Raw genomic sequence first — 23,522 nt, 5'->3', positions numbered from 1 at the left:
TATAAGATACAACCATGCCTGGTTCTAGGTTGAGTGGCGAGAGCCACAGCTCAGTCTGGTCACTTATCCCCTGCCACAGCTCTGCATCGTTGTGCTGTTTGTCCCCTATGCATATCAGCTTCAGCACGGCCTGTTGTCGCTTCCCCACTGCAGTGCTAAACTGCTTCCAGCTACCTACTGATTACTGACTGGTGCTGCACACAGATAATTCGAAGGTGGAAGTGGAGGAGGAGGCGGCGGAAGAGAAGTGGGGGTTGGAGCCACTAACGTAGGTGGTGGCGGAAACCCTGATGGACTTAGGGCCCACAATCCTTGGCGTCGGTAGCATCTGTGCCATCCCAGGGTACAACTCGCTCCCGGCCTCCACAACATTCCCCCAGTGTGTCATCAGGGAAATGTAGCGTCCCTGGCCGAATACACTTGTCCATGTGTCCGTGGTTAAGTGGACCTTCCCAGTAACTGCGTTGGTAAGGGCACGTGTGATGTTACGCTACACATATTGGTGTAACTCGGGCATGGCACACCTTGGAAAATAGTGGTGGCTGGGGACTGAGTAATGTGGGACAGCCGCCGACATCAGGCTGCGGAAGGCCTCAGTGTCCACAAGCCTAAAGGGCAACATTTCCAGGGCCAGTAATTTGGAAAGCTGCGCATTTAGTGCTATGGCCTGTAGGTGGGTGGCTGGGTATTTGTGACTGCGATCAAAAGCCTGGGGTAAGGACATTTGGTCGCTGCGCTGGGACATGAAAGTGGATGTGGTCGCTGATGGTGCTTGCGAAGGTCCAGGTGCAGGGCGGTAGGCATCCGGGCCTCCGTCTTAGATAGGGGATTGGCCAGGACGTAACACAGGGTAAGAGGAGGCAGTGGTGTTACCTGCAGACACAGATTGTGGACCCAGGCATTTGGCCCACCTAGTACGGTGCTTTGATGCCATGTGGCGAATCATGCTGGTGCTGGTGAGGTTGCTAGTGTTCACGCCCCTGCTCATTTTTGTATGGCACAGGTTGAAAATTACTATTTTTTTGTCTTCCGCACTTTTCTCAAAAAAGCACCAGACTGCGGAACACCTACTCCTTGGCAAGGGAGATATCCGCAAGGGGGTGTTCCGTGGAACAGTTGCGGGCCTGTTTGGTGTGGCCAACCTTCTCCCATTTACCACTCTTCCAGCCTGTTGCAGTGCAGCAGATCCCTGCCCCTCTGTACTGCTGTCCTCGCTCGGCTTTCCACCTTCCCAAGTTGGGTCAGTGACTTCCTCGTCCACCACCTCCTCTTCCACTTCCTCATTTTTGCTCATCCTCCTGACTTGTTGACCTAACCACTGACAACTGTGTCTCATCCTCTACATCAACCTCTTGATACAGTAATTGCCATTGAGTTATTGACAACTGTATCTCATCATCATCCACCTCATTAAACAGTAATTGCCGTTCCCCACCGTCATCTTCTTGTGATTGTGGATGCTCAAGAGTTTGGGAATCAGGGCACAAGATCTGTTCCTCTTCAAGCATGCTTGGCGAGAGGGCAAAATCAAGGAATGGCGCTTAGAAGAGCTCCTCGGAATATCTGAGTGTGGGATCACTTGTTTGCCCAGACTCTCCATGGTGGGAGAAAGGAGGATCAGGGTGAGGATTGGGTTGAGCAGACTCTTGGCTACTGAGACTGGACTTGGTGGAAGACAGGGTGGTGCTTAGGTGACTGGAAGCATTATCTGCTGCAATCCACCCAACCACCTGGTCGCACCTGTCTGACTTCAAGAGTGGTGTCCTGCGCCGCCCTGCAAACTGGGACATGAAGCTAGTTATCGTGGATGATTGTTTTCCTTGTGCTCTGGCAGCAGGCACAGTTTCACCGCTCCCAGGGCCACGGCCTCTGCGTGCACCATCAGCATCACGGCCACTTCCCCGTCCCTTACTGCCTGCCTTCTTCATATTAAATGTTATATATGATTGAAAGTCTGTCACACGTACAGTAGCGTAGGATTTGGAAGTGTATGTGCAAACAAATTTTAAAAGATATTTTGGATGTGGAAACGTCACACAGGAGAAATACCGCAGATAATGTCAATGCTGTCACCAGCGGCTAATGAAAATTTACAGGGAATGTCACAGTTGTTTGGGATTAGGAAACGTTATACAGGAGAGGTGCCACCGGTAATGTCATTGTCCGCAGCATCTACGCAAAAAAGTACACTGTATGTCACAGATACATTTTTTCAGCGCACACGTTACACTGCAGATGTGGCGCTGGTAATGTCACTGTCAGAAGCGGACACGGTCTATTGAAAAAGTACACTGTATGTCACTGATATTTTTTGGATGCGCACACTTTACACTGGAGATGTGGCGCAGCTAATGTCACTGGGTGTTTAGGATGAGGAAGCGTTATACAGGAGAGGAGCCACCGGTAATGTCATTGTCCGCAGCGTCTACGCAAAAAAGTAACATAGTACATAGTAACATAGTACAAAAGGCCGAAAAAAGACATTTGTCCATCCAGTTCAGCCAGTTATCCTGCAAGTTGATCCAGATGAAGGAAAAAAAAAACCCTGTGAGGTAGAAGCCAATTTCCCCCACTTTAGGGGAATAAAAAATTCTTTCCCGACTCCAATCAGGCAATCAGACTAACTCCCTGGATCACCGACCCCTCTCTAGTAGCTATAGCCCGTAATATTATTACACTCCAGAAATACATCCAGGCCCCTCTTGAATTCCTTTATTGTACTCACCATCACCACCTCCTCAGGCAGAGAGTTCCATAGTCTCACTGCTCTTACCGTAAAGAATCCTCTTCTATGTTTGTGTACAAACCTTCTTTCCTCCAAACGCAGAGGATGTCCCCTCGTCACAGTCACAGTCCTGGGGATAAATAGATGGTGGGATAGATCTCTGTACTGTCCTCTGATATATTTATACATATTAATTAGATCTCCCCTCAGTCATCTTTTTTCTAAAGTGAATAACCCTAATTTTACACTGTATGTAACAGATACATTTTTGAAGTGCACACGTTACACTGCAGATGTGGCGCTGGTAATGTCACTGTCTGCAGCAGACACCATCTACGGAAAAAGTACACTGGATGTCACTGATATTTTAGAGATACGCACACTTTACACAGGAGATGTGGCACGGATAATTTAACTGTCCGCAGCGGACACCGTCTATGGAAAAAATACACTGCATGTCACTGATATTTTAGGGATGCGCACACTTTACACAGGAGATGTGGCGCGGATAATTGAACTGCCCGCAGCAGTCTATTAGACGCTATTTTGCACAGGATGCGCTAAAAATATATATTGCTGCTGTCACACACAATAGTCCTTAAAAGGACTTTTGGGTAACTGAAAAGTTTTTCAAATAAAAATCTTCCAATAACACTCCCTATACTGTCTGTCTTTTCCTATGCTCAGCTCTCCCTGACTAAAAATAAGCTGGACACGTGTCATCAGGTGCTTTGAAGCACCCAGTGACATGTTCCGGCCAGCCAATCACTGTAATGCCAGTAGCCAACATGGCTACGGCATTACAGTGCATGCCAGTACCTCCATGCACGTTTATTGGCTGCGTAGCAGCCAAGAAACATGAGGGGAGGACACTCGAGCATTGCGCTCGAGCACATGCAGTACTCTGCCGAGTACCACCATGTGCCGAGCATCGAGATGCTCGAGCCGAACTGGTGTTCGGCCGAGCATGCTCGATCAACACTAATCCTGATGCATACTGAACGGATTGCTTTCCATTCAGAATGCATTAGGACAAAACTGATGCGCTTTTTTCTGGTATTGAGAGCCTTTACTGGATTTCAATACCGGAAAAGAATAATGCTAGTGTGAAAGTACCCTTACAGAGCAATATGTGTGTAGCAAAAACAGTTGGAGCATACAAACTCCATGCAGCTGCTGTGTAGGGGCGTCTGACCCCCACAAGATTTCTTTCCAGGTAGCAAGGGATGTGTATACCAAGTTTCTTTGAAATCGATGGTTGCGTTTTTTTGTGATCGCGGAACATACTTACATACATACACACACATATATATGTCCTTCTTTATATATATATAGAAGACTAGCAGAAGGACCCGGATTTGCACGGGTATATTTCATCTATTTCATTTAATGTTTGTGTGTGTCGTTAAAAGATATCGACAGTATCCACAATAACAGTGACCTCTACAGCACCCTGCCCCTTCAACAGTACCCTCCACAGCGGCCTGCCCCCTTAACAGTAACATCCACAGCGCCCTCCCCTTTAACAGTGACCTCCACAACGGCCGCCCGTTTATTAATGACCTCCACAATACCCCGTCTCGTTAACAGTGATTTCCACAATAACCTGCCCCCTTAACAGTGATCTCTACAGAGCTCTGTTCCCTTTAAATGTTACCTTCACAGGACCCCGCCCCTTAACAGTGACCTCTACAGCACCCCGCCCCTCCTGCAGCACACCGACCTCCATAGCGGACCGCCCCCTTAACGGTGACCTCCACAGTTCCCTGTCCACATAAGAGAGACCTCCACCGCACCCGCCCCCTTATCAGTGACCTCCACAGCAGCCCATCTCTTTAACAGTGACCTGGACAGCATCCCGCCCCCTTAATAGTTACCTTCACAGCAGCCCGCTTCTTTAACAGTGACCTCCACAGCGGCTGCCCCTTTATTAGTGACCTTCACAGTACCCCATTTTCTTAACAGTTATTTCCACCACACCCCGTCCCCTAACAGTGGCCTCTACAGCAATCTGCCACTTAACACTTACCTCCATAGCGGACCGTCCCCTTAACTGTGAATTCCACAGCAGCCTGCCCCTAGTGTGGCCAGAGGTCCAGTTTTAGGCAGGACAGTCCAGCTTTCAGACTCCCTGTCCTCCGTTACGGCGCAGGGCCTGGACGGACACAGGGATGTTTTTTTGAATAGCTCACTCTCAGACAGCAGCACTGTGCTGTCTGACCATGAGCTGCAGGGAGAAAGCCACCCTCCCTCCCACCCCTACAGCTGATAGAAGTTGATTTTTACCTTAATTTGTTCAATCCCCGTCGGCTGCGGAGTGGGAGGGGACGTGGCTTAGCGGGACCTGGGGGCAGGGTTTTTAAGTCCGTCTTTTGGGGGTGGCCTGAATGGCCACCCTACCTGCCCTTGAACTGAGACCTCCACAGCACTTCACTCCATTAACCGTGTCATCCACAGCGCCCTGCCCCTTTAAAGGTGACCTGCAGCAGTGAAGAAAAATGGCTGGGTTGTTATGGAAACCTGAAGTAAAACTGTGTGTATGTGGAGACTAAGGGCCTGCGAGCTTCTATTGGCTGATAAGGGACATGTGACCGTGTGTATGGCAGTTGGGATATGAAAAGAAAGACTTGCAGACTTGTATTGGATAATGCAGGTAATTTTTTGGAAATATCTCAGGAACGGTACGTCCTAGAGAGCTGTGACCCCCACAAGATTTCTTTCCAGGTAGCAAGGGATGTGTATACTAAGTTTTGTTGAAATCGATAGTTGCATTTTTAAGTGATCGCGGAACATACATACACAGATACATACATATATATGTCCTTCTTTATATATATTGATTAATAGTCTAAAAACTTTAGTGCATCCATAAGCCCAAATGTATTATTTAATAACCAATGTACTGTATGTGAGAATCATTGTTCCTTCTTAAAACATGCGGTTCAATTTTAAAAAGTTTGTAGTCTCTCCCCCGACAGATGCTACTAGTATAGTAGATCAGTATGGACTAAGTATGTTCATGAAAAAATATCATTTCTGTTCTGGTGGGAGGTTTTCATTTGGTTTCTCTGCTTGCTGTCATTCAATAGGAACATTTATTGTTTACTCCCGGGAGATAAAACTCTGCCCTATTGATGTGATGGACACACATTTTCACAGCTTAGGTGCTTTTAACTTGGCCCGAATGATCATTGATCCATGTAAACATGCTGCTGATCACCCGTCAAACAAGCAAACACTAAATTGTCGGGTGTTCTACTCTTTAGTGTGGCGCCAAAACTCAACCCAAAGGATGTGCTTCTGACAAATGAAAACTGCATGAGGACAAAAAATTGTATTATTGATCGTTTGTTCCCATGCCCTGGATAATTGCTGCATGTAAACACTACTTAACGAGCACTTATCACCATCTTGTATTGACAGTTGGTGACCATTAATAGCCAGAAATCTGCCGATGTAGAAGGAATGTCCGCTGTGGATTTGCTGCGGTTTTTGCTGCAGATTTCCTCGGATGAATTGACATGCTGTGGATGTAAAATCCTCTCCACAGGTCAATTTACGTTGAGGAACTTTTAGTTTTTAATTTTGCAGCGTGTGAATGAGTTGTCTTACAATCTCATCCACTTGGCTGATACCGCAGATGTGCTGCATTTAAATCTCAGAGAAGCAAATACGCAGTGTTTATGCCACGTGTAAACATACTCTTTGGCAAAGCTCACATGGGGTGTAAAATACAGGTGAAAAGGGGTGAAAATGCGGCAAAAAAGCATGAATTATGGTGTTTTTTGCCACAGAAATGGCTGTGGATAACACCCTCTCCAGCACAATTCCAAATCCACACCACAGAGTATGGATACAGAGTATGGATGAGATTTCTCATGGAGGCACATTACATCCACTTAAAGAGGACCTTTCATCGGTTCAAACATTGTGAACTAAGTATCATGACATATACAGTTGTCCCGTTATGTCCTCCGGTATGTTCGTGGACTTGGTTATAGTAGGCGGAGACTTAGGGGACTTGGTTATAGTAGGCGGAGTCTGCCCTTGTTCTGCTGGGTGTCTCCTTCTCCTATGCTGTAGTGCTGGCCAATCTGAGCGCAGAGCTCACAGCCTGGGAGGTTTTTTCTCCCAGGCTGTGAGCTCTGCGATGCGATTGGCCAGCGCTACAGCCTAGGAGAAGGAGACGCCCAGCAGAACAAGGGCAATCTCCTCCTACTATAACCAAGTCCCCGAACATACTGGAGGACATAACGGGAGAACGGAGCGGCGTAATAACAGACACGTCTTCACTTTTCCAACATCATTTTCCCCTACATGTAGAACCAGAACATCAGGAAGAGGCAATTCAGAACATAATTTCTTAACCTCCCGCAACACACTACTCCAGCCCATACCTCTAACACCCCGCCAGAAGACATGTAAGGATGAGCAATCAAATGACAAATTCTCAATGTATGTTCTCTGCTCTCTTCTGAGCCCCGAATGCATAAGAATGGCCAATAAGCCAAACAATTAAATGATCTCCTGAAAAATAAAACATAATTTAGTCTGATAGTTGCAGATCCAGTCTAACATATAATTTCGGTCTATGCGAGTAGCAACGCCCTATTCTTCTAATAATTTCTTCAACCAACCCATACCTCGCCGCCTCTGTTGCTGCTCCAATCCTGAAAGAATGCAAGAAATTTTAAGAGAGCTAAGCCCAAGAGCAGCCAAACATTTCTTAAGTACCGAGCAAAATTGAAACTTGGTAAGAAGAGAGCCATCTTTATGAATCAAAAATGGGCCCAACACAGCCAGCCGCACCACAAGCCAATCACGCACTATATTAACCGGACATAGTAAAGAACCAACCCAAGCATTTTGCCTTATCACTCTACCAGTTCCAAATTGATCGGTTTTAGACCGCTTCAGAAATTTTTGAACAAAAACAACGTTTAAGGAGACATCTGAAAAATCTAAACCAGAACAAACTGAACGACTTGCCGAAAATAACTCCCCAATCCTTAAAGCTGCAATAAATGCTAGAACAAAACTAGTATTAATAAAAGTAATACTTTCGAATTAATCCACACACACCACAGACAGAATCTCATATATACTTCCCTTAACAGATATTGGTCTCCTGTTATCCAGTTCCGAAAACCTTTTACGGTATCCCTTTGACATCTGCTTAATAGGAAAATAGGCTGACAACGTTTTGTTGCCAAATAACTTCTGAAAAAACGAGATTCCAGCAACAGTTGTAGCAACTGTAGAAAAACTGTTTTTTTAAAAGATTCCCAGCAAACCGCACCCAATATCATCATGCTCTCCGCTTAATGAATTACAAAACAATAGCCAATCCCGCCATGGGGCTGCATAAGCAGCCCATGTTTTAGGCGCTACAGACTGTTTAATAGCCTTAGCTATCAATCCCATACCAGATCCCAAAGATGAAAAGGACAAGGAACTCTCTTCACATCCGCTCCTGGTGCTAGCTCCCAAAACTTGCCAAACTGAAAACGAGATAAAGAATCCTCTAAGAAATTAAATTTACCTTGAACATAGTTTGCCTTAACCAAAATATAAAGTTTCATACAACATAAAACTTAATGCCTCAATAACCTAACCACTATTTCACACTTAGATGTCGTATTAGCAATTAATACGCTTTCGTCTTTGTTATCTGTGTTAATCGAATTCCTTCTGTTAATAAAAAACCTACCCCATAAAACAACTGACACCAGCACCGGAAATTTTTTTAAAAGAACAATGTTACGAGTCAATCCATTATTAATCCATGAAACTGGCCAAGCCTCTGCTGACCATTTACCATCCCAAAAAGCGCCATAACCACAACTCCCTGCTGCGTCTGTAAATAAACCCAAGGCATCAGCCTCCACAAACTCCTCCTGCCAATAACTGCCTCCATTGTAATTCTCTAAAAATTCAAACTAAATCGCCATGACATCTTTTAAACTTTTAACTAACCTAATATGCGAACTTGGAGATTTCAGACCTCTAGTAGAAAAGTACAGCCGTTTGGAAAAGACCCTTCCCACTGGAATGATCCTGCAAGCAAAGTTCAACGTACTTAGCAAGGATTGCAACTCCTTCAACATGCATATTTTTTTTCCTCATTAAAGAAACCAACAAAAACTTAATCTTATCCAACAATCTAACGAAATTCAATTTTAACTGTATAAATAACTATCCCCAAAAATTCCAAACAATTACAAGGTAACACTATCTTTTCATCTGCAACTGGGATGCCAAACAACTCACAAACTTTAAAAAATTTAAACAACAACTCTGAACACAAACTAGAATTACAATTACCAACAAACAATAAATCATCCAAGTAGTGTAATAAATCGCCCTGTGGAACCAACGAAAGGCCGACTTCACATCTGCTTTAGCCAGTAAAGCCCTATTCCCAAAACGCAATGCGATATCAAAAGACGCATATTCTACAGAGGCCTTAGATTTGTCCACCACATCATTAAGAGAGTCTTTTTCTGGAATCAACAAGTGGTGTATAAGCCTAAACTCCCCTGGGTCCTTTTTTGGGACCACTCTCAATGTCGACAAACAAAAGTTCTCAAAAGGACCTGCTATCCTACCAAGGCCCAATTCCTTTTGCAATTTACTCCTTACTACTACTTTAATAAAACGACAGATTTCAAATTATCTACCCAGCAGCAACCTTTCCCCAAAATTTCAGGCACCTCAAAACCAAAATAAAACCCCTCAAAAATTAATTTAGCCTTTATTAGGTCTGGATACATTTTTAACTATGGTAGCATTTCTAAAAGCTTCACTGGCGTCCATACTTTTAGAAATTTGCTCTTTGGTATCGGGCAGCTGCTGGGTAGATTGGGAGTTCCTTTTAAAACACCTTAGCATAGGATGAGTCCACTGCAAAATGAACATTCATTTTTGTAGCGACAGTTTGACAACCATTTGTAATTTGCTTCATTAAAAGTAAAACACACCCCTTTTCTCATATTAGTCTGAGGAGGATTAGCAGCTTTAGCGTGAAACGGTTTCTGCGGCAACATTAAATTCACCCACAGAGCAATATCTTTGACTCCCATTTAAGTGAAGGATGCATTGACAGCTTCTGACGGAACACTTCATCGTACTGATACCACTCCATACCACTAAAATTGCGATATGCTTCAAGAATAATGTCCAGGTGCTGGAAAAGGCCACTACAATGCTCAAGATGTTTCTCACCAAGTACTGCAGAGTAAATACAGAAAGCTTGCAGCCAATTATTAAACGACCTTGGCAAAGCACGCTTCCTATCATCCTCACTTCTTTCTTATCCCGCACCACATTTTCCTTTGCAGACGGCAAAAGGGACATGATCTCCACATATTCCATCCTCCAAATCCTCTCTTTCATACCAGAGGCCAAATGATAACCAAGGGGCGATATCTCACCATCTCATCACACCATCGCCTCTTTAACACACATTTCATTAACTCCAACACCCTTTTCCAACACCGGCAAAGCATTAACTGCAGCATTGCTAGAAGCAACCTGCTTTTTGCTATTACTCCAAACGTCAGACGCTGTGTGAGGCACCTGCCTGTTAGCAACCTCTGCTAACAGCTTAACCAGCCCAGACAACAGCGTGGACTCAAAGACAATACATGGAGACTCTCACCATCCATATGATCCTCCTGGACTGCTCCAGAGGCTGTCTTCAATCTTTTGTGGAGACTTGGAGGTGGCTCTACACCACCAAGGGAGAGCCCCTCAACAAGCTGCCCCACCACTGCTTGGCTGCATGAAGGGCCCACGCTGTTCGCTTCCTGGATAGCCTCTACTGTTTGTTGAATGCAATGCTCCACAGCTCCGCCCCTCGGCTGCCGCTCCCTTGCAACGTCTTCACCCTGTGCTCCACAGGGCTCGCCGCTCTGTACTCTTAAGTCCTCTGCTGCGCCGGTGCCCGGCCTAAGGAGGAGTATAGGCACTCCTCCTCCCTCTGCTGACAGGCAGCCACATCCTCCGCCGTCAGGTCCAGCGCTCCAGGGCTCTCTTTCTCCGGCTCTTCTGTCCTCAGCGGCGCTTGATCCAGGCAGTTCCTCAGCCATCCTTCCCCGCTGGCAGCCTCCACTCTCAGGATCAGCTGACACAGGAGCTCTTCCATGTCCCAGGTCAGACGCAGGTCAGATGCAGGTCCAGTTCAGATCAGGTCCTCTTCAGACTCAAGTGGTGCCATATAAAGGGGTCAGTTTCCCGCCGCAACCTGCTACAACAAACAGCTTGGATTTCTCCCCCAGCAACGGATGGCAACCAATCAGCAGAGACCTCCACTACCCAGCAGAATCTGCTTCAAACCAGATTGACCTGGTCATCTTCTCTCAAGTAATTCTCCTCAGGTAATTTTACCTGTCAAATACAAAACAAAGAGAAGGGGAGGGGAGAACATACAAATCCTAAAAAACCAAATGCCCTACCCTAAAGGTGTATTTGCCCCTATGTGTCCCCCAAGCTAAACGCTCTGGGGGGCCTATCCATTTACTTTGCTAGTACTGTACAGCCTTGTGGATTTGACACATGAAAATCTGCAGCGGCATATCTGCCATCTGTGAATATGCCATTACCATGCATTTATCAGAGCTGTGTCTTGTTGATCATCTGTGCGATCATCACTTGATCAAAATTGATTTTTATTGACTAAAAATAATCGTTGAAGCATGGGGTAAAAAAATGTATATTAGAAAATTGGAAACCTCTCAACATTTATTTGTTAAGACCGCAAAAGCACTTTACAGTGGCTGTATTTTCCACTCTATAAGATGCACCTGATCATAAGACATACCTAGGTTTTAGGGAAGGAAAATAAGAAAGAATTTTTTTTTATCAGATCTCCAATCTTCATCAGACTTCAGATCAGACCCCCAAATCAGACCATCAGTCTTTATTAGACCCCCAATCGTCATCAGATCTCATATCAGATGCCCAATCCTCATCAGACCTCACATCAGACTCCCAAATCATACCCCTAATCTTTATCAGATCTCAGATCAGCCATAACATAAATGCAAAGAAACTAAAGAACTTGTAGCCTCATGCTGTACTCTGTCAGGACACAGTGCGATGCCCAGAGTACAGTGTGTCCCCGGTCCTACTGTACTAATGAGCGCTTTCATAATGGAGGTGCTCATTTGTTTTCTCTTCATAAGACTCACTGTGGTAAAAGTGCGTCTTATGGACCGAAAAATATGGTAATCCATCGGCATCTACTACAGTAGGGACATGTTGTGCTAGACAATTAATTAAAGAACCAATCATTTACTAAGACTGACATGCATTAGCTTCATGCAGTGTCATGACATGAAATAATATATCAGTGTCTGGTAGAAGGACAGCCATTAAATAGTCAATTTCCTCACACAATCCCGGTAACCATGCACTTTTCTCGCAATGCATGAGGGACAGAATAGGCAGCACTTTGAGCTGACATTTAAACTGTCATCCCAGCTTGCCCCGTGTTATTTTGACTGTAAGAATCGTTCCATCTCTTAACTATATGGAATCTGACAGGAGACTCAATAATTTCACTACTATAGAGTCATTCCATCCCCTCACTGACCCTGTGCCTCTGAATTCCTTGATAAATGAAAACATTTACAAAAAGCACCACATTCTGTGACAAAAATCAACTTCATCTCCCTGTCTTTTATATTTTCAAATGGCAAGATCATCTCAGCCTAACATATAATTTACTACCTTCACAGAAATCACAACGTTTTTTTTATCCCTAAAGGTCTTAAGGGGAGATTTAAATGACCTTCTCACCCCGGTTAAGATGGACAGGAGGCAGACAACATTATAATGTGCAGCATGTATCCTTGATAAACACCTCTATCATGCCGAGGTGAACCAGCGCATTTATCCTGCAGGTCAGGACCCGCAAAGCTCTCTGGATGAGAATCTGAAAAGACTCTGAAGACTGTGCCAGCTTCTCAGCGTGCACTGAAAGCCGGTGTCAAGAATAGTAGCCTATTAAAGGCATTTGGATGGAACAAATCAAAATGGACAAAATAAATGGGGACAAATTTATCAAACTTTTGTGGCTGCAGCAATTACTGCAATTTTGTGTTCAAAGTGTTGTCAGAATCAAGGTTTACATTCTGCGGATCAATTTTTTTAAAAATTGCTTTTTCTTTTCAATTTAATTCTGAGCAAGTATGTTTTGTCAGACTTCAGCAGCTTTAATGCAGGTAAGGAAAGGAGACAGAAACTTTGGGGAGTGTGAGCACTTTTGCAGGCTCTGATGCTTCATTTACAGAGTTAGTAATTGTGCAATATTTGAATATTATTTAAAAATCCATATCTACTTATTACCCTGTTGACGACACGAACGATTGATGAAGTGATTAGCACGGAGTTATCTGCGGTGCAGCACAGCAGCTTACATTCTTATCAACTCTAGAACACCTCCCCTCCCATTACTAGTCCAGGAAGCCATATCAGAGTATTGTTCCTGAGCAATGCGCTGAGCTGAATTGAACCAGTGGGCCAGTTGTCAGCTCTCAATTGCGCAATGTCCCTTTTAGTTATGGAGTCCTTGTAGTAAACGTGGCAAACACTTTTGGCCTTATATAACATAGAGTCCTATTGTGAGGATTTGCTCTGGTAGGCAGGGTAAGTGGATGCAGTACAGAGGCAAAAAAGTTCGTAAATCAAAATGTCAGTGTTTATTTCACACAAAAGGCAAAAGAAAAACGATTTAATACAGTCTTGGTGTTAAATTCACACAATGCAAAGTCCATAGAACAGTCACATTACATTTCTAGCCGTTTTATCCCCGGCAGTTCACAGCAGGCTTTAGGGGGCCTGTTTCTCAGCGTGCAGCCCTCATGCGGCTCTCAGCCTACCAGCAAAGCACCATGCTTTAGATCCCAATACAGAGACCTATTTAAAGGACAGCCAGGTGCTGCCAAAACCCAGACCGGCACTTAAACTCCGGTCCGGTATTTGATCTCACCTGGCTGGAAATCAGCACAGCCGCCCATGTTGGGAGGAAAATACCTGCCTTCCCAAACAAAACCCCTTGCTATGTCACACTTTCTAACTAACTAACTGGCCTAGTCGCAGTCTCTTAGGCGCCAATCTGCAATTAGGTGCATGCACGATTTTACTGACCCGGGTCTTGTTCTGTATCCAATGATGTCTTTAAACTGAACACCAACAAGTCTCTTCAGCTAACATGAGGTCCTGCAGGATAGGCAGCGCTCCGTTCCAAAGCTCCTAACAGCGTTCTTGGAAACAAACCTTTGACTCTGGACAGGATCTGGGTACGGGACAGCGATCAGTCCCTCTCTGCTGCGACTCCGGCCACTCCAGGACACCCTGATGCCATGATTTGATGAGATTCTGTTCACACACAGTCCTTCTCTGTTCCTCTCAAGATGGAGGCAGCTGCAGCTTCCTGGTTCTTCTCCCGACTGTCCAAACCCCACCTCCTATGAATATTCACACACTTGCAATATGTTAGCTGGGTTAAGGAACAACGGCATCTTGTGGTTAAAGAGCAGAATGACAGTGCTAATGAATCAATATGCACGTATACAGTATTCAGACAATGGTGACTGTTTCTCCATCTGACAATAGCATTTTATTGTGGGTTAATTGAGGGAGAAGAAAAAGTCTCTCCTAGGATTTGAGCCTATGACATCTACATGTAAGGGTGACCACTTACTTCCAGGCTAAAAGAACGGTTTTCTATACTTACATCAGAAGCGTCATACCAGGAGCGTTAAACTCCTGTTTTCAGTAAATTTTGCATTTCATTTGGAAATAAAGGTCTCAGAATCTGCAGGAAGAATGGAGAGGCACACAATCCAAGTTGGTTTAAGTCCAGTGTGAAGTTTCCACAGTCAGTGATGGTTTGGGGAGCCATGTCATCTGTTGGTGTTGGTCCACTTTGTTCTATCAAGTGCAAAGTCAGCGCAGCCGTCTACAAAGAAATTTTAGAACACTTCATGCTTCCCTCTTCATAGAAGCTTTATGGAGAAACTGATTTCATTTTCTAGTAGGACTTTCCCACACGGCCAAAAGTACCAAAACCTGATTTAATAACCACAGTATCACTGTGCTTGATTGGCCAGCAAACTGGCCTGACCTAAACCCCACAGAGAATCTATTGGTGTTGTCAAGAGGAAGATGAGAGACACCAGACCCAACAATGCAGACAAGCTGAAGGCAACCTATCAAAGCAACCTGGGCTTCCATAACACCTCAGCAGTGCCACAGGCTGATTGCCTCCATGTCACGCCGCATTGATGCGGTATTGAGTGCATATACTGTACATACTTTTCAGTAGGCCAACATTTCTGTATTAAAAATTATTGTAATTTTCTGAGATACTGACTTTTGGGTTTTCATTAGCTATAAGCCATAATCATCAACATTAAAAGATATAAATGTTTGAAATAAAACACTGTTTGTAATAAACCTATATAATATGTTTCACTTTTTTGATTGAATTACTGAAATAAATTAACTTTTTGATGATATTCTAATATCTGATATTTTCGTATTTCTTTTAATACTGTATATGCTATATAAATCCTATGCGCCTTAAGGACCTTATGACATCACCGGGTCACGTGACTTTCACAAGTCACGTGACTCTGAAGCAGATGTCAGATTATTCAGCTGGAAGGTCCTTTCACTTGGTTAGGAGTTTTGGCCCTGGCTACTTTGAAGCACATATTTGTGTGTGGATAGGGGGGGGGGGAGATGACGACCTGTGTCCTGGTGGGGGTGGGGTGAGAGCAGAGATGGTGACCTGTATGCTGGAGGTAAGGGGGCAGAGATGGCGATCTATGTTGGCGACCTGTGTGCTGGTGGGGGCTGAGGCAGAGATGGTCACCTGTGTGGGTAACCGATATATAAGCTATTAAAAAACATAAAAAATTGGAGTCAACACAAATTACATTCTGAACCCACCTGGTTACAACCTTATACAAAAGTGTGCACATGGAGTCATAGAGTACAAAGGCTGTAAAGTATTTGGTAGTATAACAAAATAAAACCAAGTCTCAACAATCACAATATATAAATATGCCATTCCATTGCAAAACTTGACCCAAATTATGTCCCATAGACCTATACAAAGTGCATACTGCAAGCCAGCAACTTAATTTGCACTACACCTTTAGTAATAGCCCGTGGTTGTCATAAGAGGTAAGTAAATATATCATAGCATAATCAGTCAGCTATGAAAAAAACACACCATAGAAACCAAAGCCCCCATGTTTCCAAAATAACCACACAGACTAAAGTGATGCTCAGCAACCCAACACGTGTTTTGCTGATGCTTCTTCAGATGATACAGATGCTCATCCCTGATAACTGTCCTGTAAAAGGGCCCTCAATCCTGCAGCCACAATCTCTTGTGTTATTTTTCTCATCAGCAGTGCCCATCCACACGTTGATCTTAGGTGAATATTTTTGTTATTTACTGAAGCCAGTAAATCAGGTTAGAACTCTGCAAATGAACTTATAAGGAAAGCAATATGTCAATCTTTTTTATTTTTATATCATGGGGGATGCTGTGGGCTATGTTTTTTGTGTTTGTTCCATTGCAGGTGGATTTAAACATTGACTTCAACATTGCAGTATGCAGTAAGCTCCCATGCTCCCTCTAGTGGTGGCTACAGGTAGCCAATATTTTATGTTTAAAATATATGTTTAATTAGGGGATTTGGAATACAAAACAGGCCTGTGACCACTATTAAGATATTCTGGACATAAAAACATGTCAAGAAAAGGTTTTAGGGAGTAAAGAGTTTGGGGGACATTTATTAAGACCAGCGATTTATACTTTGGTCTTACTTCCACTGTGCAGCCGGTGGATGCGCCATAGTTAGGCCTCTACATAACTATCGCTGCCCAGGCCATGCAATATGCTTTAAACTAAGCCAGCTCCCTTGCTGGCTTAGTTTAAGGACATTTTCCATGCAATAAACTGGCGTTGAAAATGATTAATGACATGAGCCTGCCGGGCCGCTGTCTTCCGTGCCCATGCCATGCCCCCTTTTTCCACTTCAAAAAGTGTCATGAGTGGGGTAAAGTTCCAGATTTTGTCGTAAATACAGCTAGAGAAATCACCTACTGCATTTATCTATATACCTAAATCAATGCATATATATTCTTAAAGGAGACAGAGCAGTTATAAAGTGGTTCTTATTACACTGTATTTTCTTTGCCCTGTAGTCCATGCAGGTTCCAAGGAGAGAGATTTTTCTGACCCAGTTTGCTCATTTCTCAGCAGGCAGTTGCCTCCCACAGCAAACCAAGCAGGGAAGTGGCTTTTATGGGATTCAGCATACATGTAATCAGCGCTTGACTCCGTCCCTTCTATGTTCAGTATTTCTGCACAGATTTTAGATATGCTTAATACCAGCGAGACACTTTCCCTGCACTCTATAGAAAGCAGATAAAATGTACTCAAGGACTTGATAGTGCTGATGATTGTCCTTGCACCTCCATAACATTGTTGGGAGCATGACAAGCTTATGATTACTTTGATCTCCACTCTGCTCCTTCTGTCTTTCCCTAATGCACTGGACTAATGCACAATAGAGGTAATGCACAGAGATGTCACAGCATAAGGCCTCTTGCACACGACCGTATGGCTTTTTCTGTATTTTGCGGTCCGTTTTAAATAGATCCGTTTTTCCGTTTTTTTTTTGTTTCAGTAGTGTTTCTGCTTCTTTTCCGTTTTTCCATTTGGTTTCCGTTTGTGATCCATTTTTTGTGTATCGCAAATGGAAACGGAATCATACAATAATGTTTAAACAGTAAGTACATAAAAAAATTGGGCTGGGCATAAAATTTTGAATATATGGTTTTGCAAAAAACGGAACGATACGGAAGACATACGTATGCATTCAGTTTTTTTTGCGGAACCATTGATTTGAATAGAGCCATGGAACGTGATTTGCGGGCAATAATAGCACATGTTCTATCTTTGAACGGAATGGAAATACGGAAAAGGAATGCATACGGAGTACCTTCCGTTGTTTTTGCGGACCCATTGAAGTGAATGGTTCCTCATAAGGACCGCAAACGAAACACAAAAAAACGGAACGGAAACGGAAAAAAAAAACGTTTGTGAGCAAGAAGCCTAAGGCATGTAGTGATATAATAGTAAAGGGACAATTAGCTGGATAAGGTCACAGCACAGGCATCATGCACAGAGTGATGTCACAGCATAAACATAATACATTCAGTGATGTAATGGGATAATTAGCTCATTAAGGTTAAAGCATAGGAATCCTGCACAGAGTGATGTTCTAACATAATGTATAGGAATGACTACTGTAGCTCAATATGGTCATAGCACAGAAATCATGCACAGAGTGATGAAATAAGGTCAATGAGCACACTGATGTCACAGTAAAGGGCTGGTGTGCATGATGATATCATAGCACTGAAAAACAGTAAGAAACAGGGACATGTCCTGGGGTGACAGAATGAAATGGATCTGAAAACCCTTAGGCCTCCTGCACACAACCGTTGTTTTTTTTCAGTTTACTGGCCGTTTTTTGCAGTTCGTATACGGTACCATTCATTTCAATGGTTCCGCAAAAAAAAACTGAATGTACTCCGTATGCATTACGTTTCCGTATTTCCGTTTTTCCGTTCCGTTGAAAGATAGAACATGTCCTATTATTGCCCGCAAATCACGTTCCGTCGCTCCATTCAAGTCAATAGGTCCACAAAAAAAAGGAACACATATGGAAATGCATCCGTATGTCTTCCGTATCCGTTCCGTTTTTGCGGAACCATCTATTGAAAATGTTATGCCCAGCCCAATTTCTTCTATGTAATTACTGTATACTGTATATGCCATACGGAAAAACGAAACAGAAACACAACGGAAACTGAATAACGGATCCGTGAAAAATGGACCGCAAAACACTGGAAAAGCCATACGGTCGTGTGCAGGAGGCCTTATAATTAGAATCTTACAGAATTTTGGTTTATACTGTATATGTGCTTTATAGATAAAATTTATAATAGTATATATAAACAGGTCCTCTCCATTCCTGACATGATTAGAGATGAGCGAATCGAATCCCACGAAGTGGAATTCGATCCGAATTTCAAGGATAAATTCCATTTGCCTAGAAGCTGAATTTCCTTGTGCTTCGTGTCAGCGACTTGATTTAACCTGAAATAGTATAAAAAACAAAAAAACTTACCTTCTCCATTTGCTCGCGACTGGCCGCCAGCCTCCATCTTGCTTGAAGATCTTGGACCCAAATCCTGTGCGGCGCGAGATTACATAATACGTCGTACGTCACCACGCCAGCCGGTGTGATGACGTAATCTCGCGCCGCACAGAATTTCGGGCGAGACCTTCAAGCAAGATGGCGGCGGCCGGCCCGTCACGAGCAAATGGAGGCGGTAAGTTTGATAAAATTTATTTTTTTTATTGTTAATTTTGCACTCAGATGCCACGATCACGTATGAACACAGCATCTGAGGGGTACAATGACGGGGGCGGCGCTATCGCAGCTCCCTGTCATTGCACCCGCTACTTAGAAAAAAATGCTCTTCGTGGCGAAGTAATTCGTCACAAAGCAAATTTTTTTGTGAAATTCGGCGAATCAGCCGAATCGAACTTTTAGAAAATTCGCTCATCTCTAGACATGATACACAACTTTATACTTTTTACATTGATCCTTGCACAAAATATTGTGAACAATATAAAGCTGGAAACTGTAATACTGTGTAATATTCTTTTATCCTATGAATATTTTATTTGTATTATTTCAAATCATTGTGAAGTTTTTATCAGTCAAAACGCATCTTGGAACAGATTGCCTTTTGCTTGACAGACTATACCATAGTAACGTGGCGGTGTTTTGTCCGCAGGTAATGGAAGACATGCTAGAGGACGAGGAAGAGGAGGATGACAAAGATGACAAGGTAATTATCCCTCTGTACACATGGGTACCTGAGGTTATCAGAATGTAAGCATGACACAGACAGAAGGAAAAGGAATTGAAAGGTTTCAGGCCAGAACATTGGATGCTCTGTTTATCATTCTAACAATGCCCCGGTACGGCGCAAGCTATAAATTCATCTTTTTTTTCTGTCTAGTGCTGGGTCAAATATTTTACTTCTGCCAAGAACAAATATGATTCCACCTGTCTGGAGTGTGATAGCTCTTCTGATCATAATTGCAATGACGGCTGTTTATGAAGGACAAAATATGTGTCCTACCACAAAAAGTCACACATAGAACAGTGCTGGATATATAAAGAATGGGATTAATTGCATCAGGATATGGCTACATGCGGCAGAATAGCAGTGCGGTATATCATTGTGTCTTTGTGATGGTGCAATAAGTGGTTCTTCCTTGTGGTGTCTTTGATATAGGCAATAATTAGACTGGCCTTTCAACCCATAGACATACCGTACACCTAACAGGCCATAGTGGCACACATATATAAAATATAAGTTATTATATAGAGCCAGTGGAGGCAGCTCTTCATTATTTCATCTGTTACATACAGAATATTGCAATATAAATCACACTGGAACCAAAGTCTCAGAGCAGATAGTAGAGGAAGTGAAGACCAAGTGGTAGGTTTATCAAGACTGGCATTTTGTAATGCAAGAGTGACATAAATTTTTTTGGTGCAGAATAGGATGTGCACAAAAAATGGAGGCTTTCTGGTGCCACTATTCTGGCGAAGAGGACTTGATATATTTTCCCCTATGGCTTTATGACATGGCAAATACTGGAAATATTATTTTACTGAAAGAGTGATTGAAGCTTGGAACAAACTTCCAGCAGATGTGGTTTACCATGACAAAACTTCACCCGTCCTCTGGCTGTGACCTGAAAAACAAAACAACCGGCACACCAAACAATCCGTAATCACAAATAAGGGGGAGGGTGGCAGCTGCCTACTCTTCACTACACTACCTGCCTGACTGGTTTCTTTCTCAAAATGGCCCCTTTCCCGCCACTCTCACCCCTTCTTAAATCACCCTGGCACTAAATCCCCCTCTATTTAAAAGTACCAATCCCTGCCTAAACCTGTCTGGCAGACACCTCCCCTCATCATGCTGGCCTCCCCCCAGGCTACGCCCTCTAGTCCGGCCACACTTGACACAGGTCCTGCTCGACTTCAACCTAACACCACCCCCACCCCTTCCCAGAAATAATGACTTGGACACCAGGTTGGATTGAATCGGCCACAGCAGCCATTTTATTATTAAATATTCAATTTTCCAAAATGTTCCCAAAATATATTCAGCTAACCCATATGCAACGGCATATGAAAACACACCCACCAAAACTTGGAGGCACCACTGATGGACCTAAAACCCGGTGCAAAAATACCAACCATGAGTCCAGCCCCAACCATGGAGCCCTCCAATAATCCAGAACCTGTTATTCCACCAACTCTGAGAAAATCTACAGTGGGTGAATTTAAACATGCCTGGGATATACATATGTCTATCCTAAGATAAAAATGAATTAATATAAGAGCAGACTAGATGGTCTTTTTCTGCCATCAATCTTCTATGTTTCTATGTAATTCTAGCATGTGTAAAGGGATGAAAAGAGATAATATGGAAAAGCTAGCGAAAAAAACGCTACTTGGAATATCAACTCTAAAAAAGAGCTGTCTACAATAGGTGTCCTGGGTTTGGCTGAAAACCCATAAAATTTCAAGGCCCTTTAAATGGCCCAACATTGACTTACAGGGTAGCCAATAATAGGTGGCACTAGAGAGAGTTTTCTTGCTTGGAGGAACCTAAAAAGAAGACACCAGTAAATATAAGTCCTTGAGTAATCCATCTCTGCCAAGTCATTAAAAATTGTATTCAGTAATTTCTTCACAGCTTACAAGGACGTTCTTGAATGTAAGGTACATGAATTATGTCACCAAATAATCACAATTTGTTTCTTTTCACTAACTTTATCTAATAGCAGATATCTGTAATAATTTCTCCTTTACACTTCCCAGTATTATCATATATTGTTTCGGTGGCACAGCTCTAAAGAGTTAAATTTTTGGTTTCTGTGTCGACACATGACCAATTCAACTTTTGTAAAAAAAAAAAGAAAAAAAGAAGGAAAGAAATACAAAAAAGAGGAGCAGAAAAAAGAAATACAAGCCTGTTTCCACAATTCATTGTGTCAGGATATGATAGCACTTGCATTAGTCGTCCTTAAGGGAATATGAAAACCAGAGGGAGGAAATTAGAGTGACCTTGTACCACAAAAGCTATGCATTGTGCTAGCAGGACTACTTTGCAGCACACAAGAGCGTAGTGATAAAGGTCTGGAACTGTCTGCTTTTTTACAATACCCCAAATCTCTCTGCGGCTGGAAGAATCTTCAAAAGATGAGATGTTACAATTAAACTTTTGAAGACTGTTGCTTATATTCATAAAAGTACTGAAAGGACTTCTGCAGCTAGACTCCTATTAGGGAGCTTTTTCCTCCTAAAACACATATCTCTGCAGTAGTCAAGTATTATGTATTAATCTGGGTCATCAAATGATATCATTAAGATAATAAATACATTTACCATAGTCTTAAGGATATATTTTTTTAGGTCTGATTTAGCCTTAGAACATAAGTGATACATATGGCATTGCTTTGCTATGGGCCACATTTAGTAACTGGGGTCTTCTGTGGATTCCAAAGTTCAAAACTGGAGCCCCTTGTCATGAACCAGCGGGTGTGAACCCACTGTGCCACGTGACCAACCTCGTCTAAGGGCGTTGTCTAAGTGAACCCTTCGTTCTTCACAGTACCAGTGATGGTGGGGATAGACTTTCCTGAGGAGAACACCAAGTCGCTACCACTTGAGGAAGATTGGCACATAAAGTAGCTGGTCCAGGTGGACCAGGAGGTACCAGAGCAAGGTACCAGAGGTAGGGATGTAGTCAACAGGCCGAGTCGTAACCAGGAGCGACAGTGCAGGACCGAGGATGAGGCAGAGGCGTAGTCGTACATGCAATGAGTCAGGGCAGGCAGCACAGATACAGGTCAGGTAATCCGGATCAGCAACAGGAGAGTCGAGACATAGCAGGCAAGGATCAGATAGGTAGCAGGATCCAGAAGACAAGCATGGGTCAGGAACACAGGAACTCAAGCACAGACAAATTCGCCTTTGAAGGACACAAGGACCTTTGATGCTCAGGCTCCTGGGAAGCCGACTGGAAAGGGAATCTCAGTTTTGTCGTCAGGTATCATGCCACACTCTATTAGGGTAGGAAGTGGGAACTGCACTTTCTTATTGAAGGATTCAATGGTAAAGTCAGTAGCTCTTCTCCCTGTGGTTTGAATTGTCCCCGCACATGTACTTAGAGTGTATGGAACTGCACTTGCCTTATGGTTAAAGATATCAAAGAAGTCTGACTTTGCAAGGGATCTGTTGCTCTGTTCATCTAGCACTGCATACATTTTCACTGCCCTTTCTCTCTTGCCAGTGGGATACACAGTCACTAAACAGATTTTAGAGCATGATCGTGCACTCTTGCCTTGTCCACATACTTCAGTGCAATTAGACATTACTGAGGAGAGTGGGGTCTCTTGTTGCTCCCTGCCCTGATCTTTCATGGGTTCTACAGTCTCTAGTGGTGCAGGAGCAGGGCCAGGGTGCAAAGCTGCAATATGTCTCACTGCCACATTCTGTACATTCTACTGGTATTTTACAGTCTTTGGCAATGTGACAAGTAGATCCGCAGCTCTTAAAACACATGCCGTTTTGCTTAAGGAAGGACATCCGCTCTGCAATAGGTT

General features: G+C 43.4%; 1 protein-coding gene across 1 annotated transcript in view; it reads left to right on the top strand.

The window, feature by feature from the left end:
- MCTP1 (multiple C2 and transmembrane domain containing 1) overlaps positions 1 to 23,522 on the top strand; it is a 796,241-nt gene that overhangs the window by 668,081 nt on the left and 104,638 nt on the right. The window contains exon 17 of the mRNA XM_040421550.1: positions 19,625 to 19,678. Coding sequence (XP_040277484.1) covers positions 19,625 to 19,678 — 54 coding nt within the window. The remainder of the gene's footprint in view (positions 1 to 19,624; positions 19,679 to 23,522) is intronic.

This window comes from Bufo bufo, chromosome 2, assembly GCF_905171765.1.
Source record: "Bufo bufo chromosome 2, aBufBuf1.1, whole genome shotgun sequence".
NCBI lineage: Eukaryota > Metazoa > Chordata > Amphibia > Anura > Bufonidae > Bufo > Bufo bufo.
Note: the sequence above shows the minus strand (reverse complement) of the source record. Positions and strands in the feature narration are given on the sequence as shown.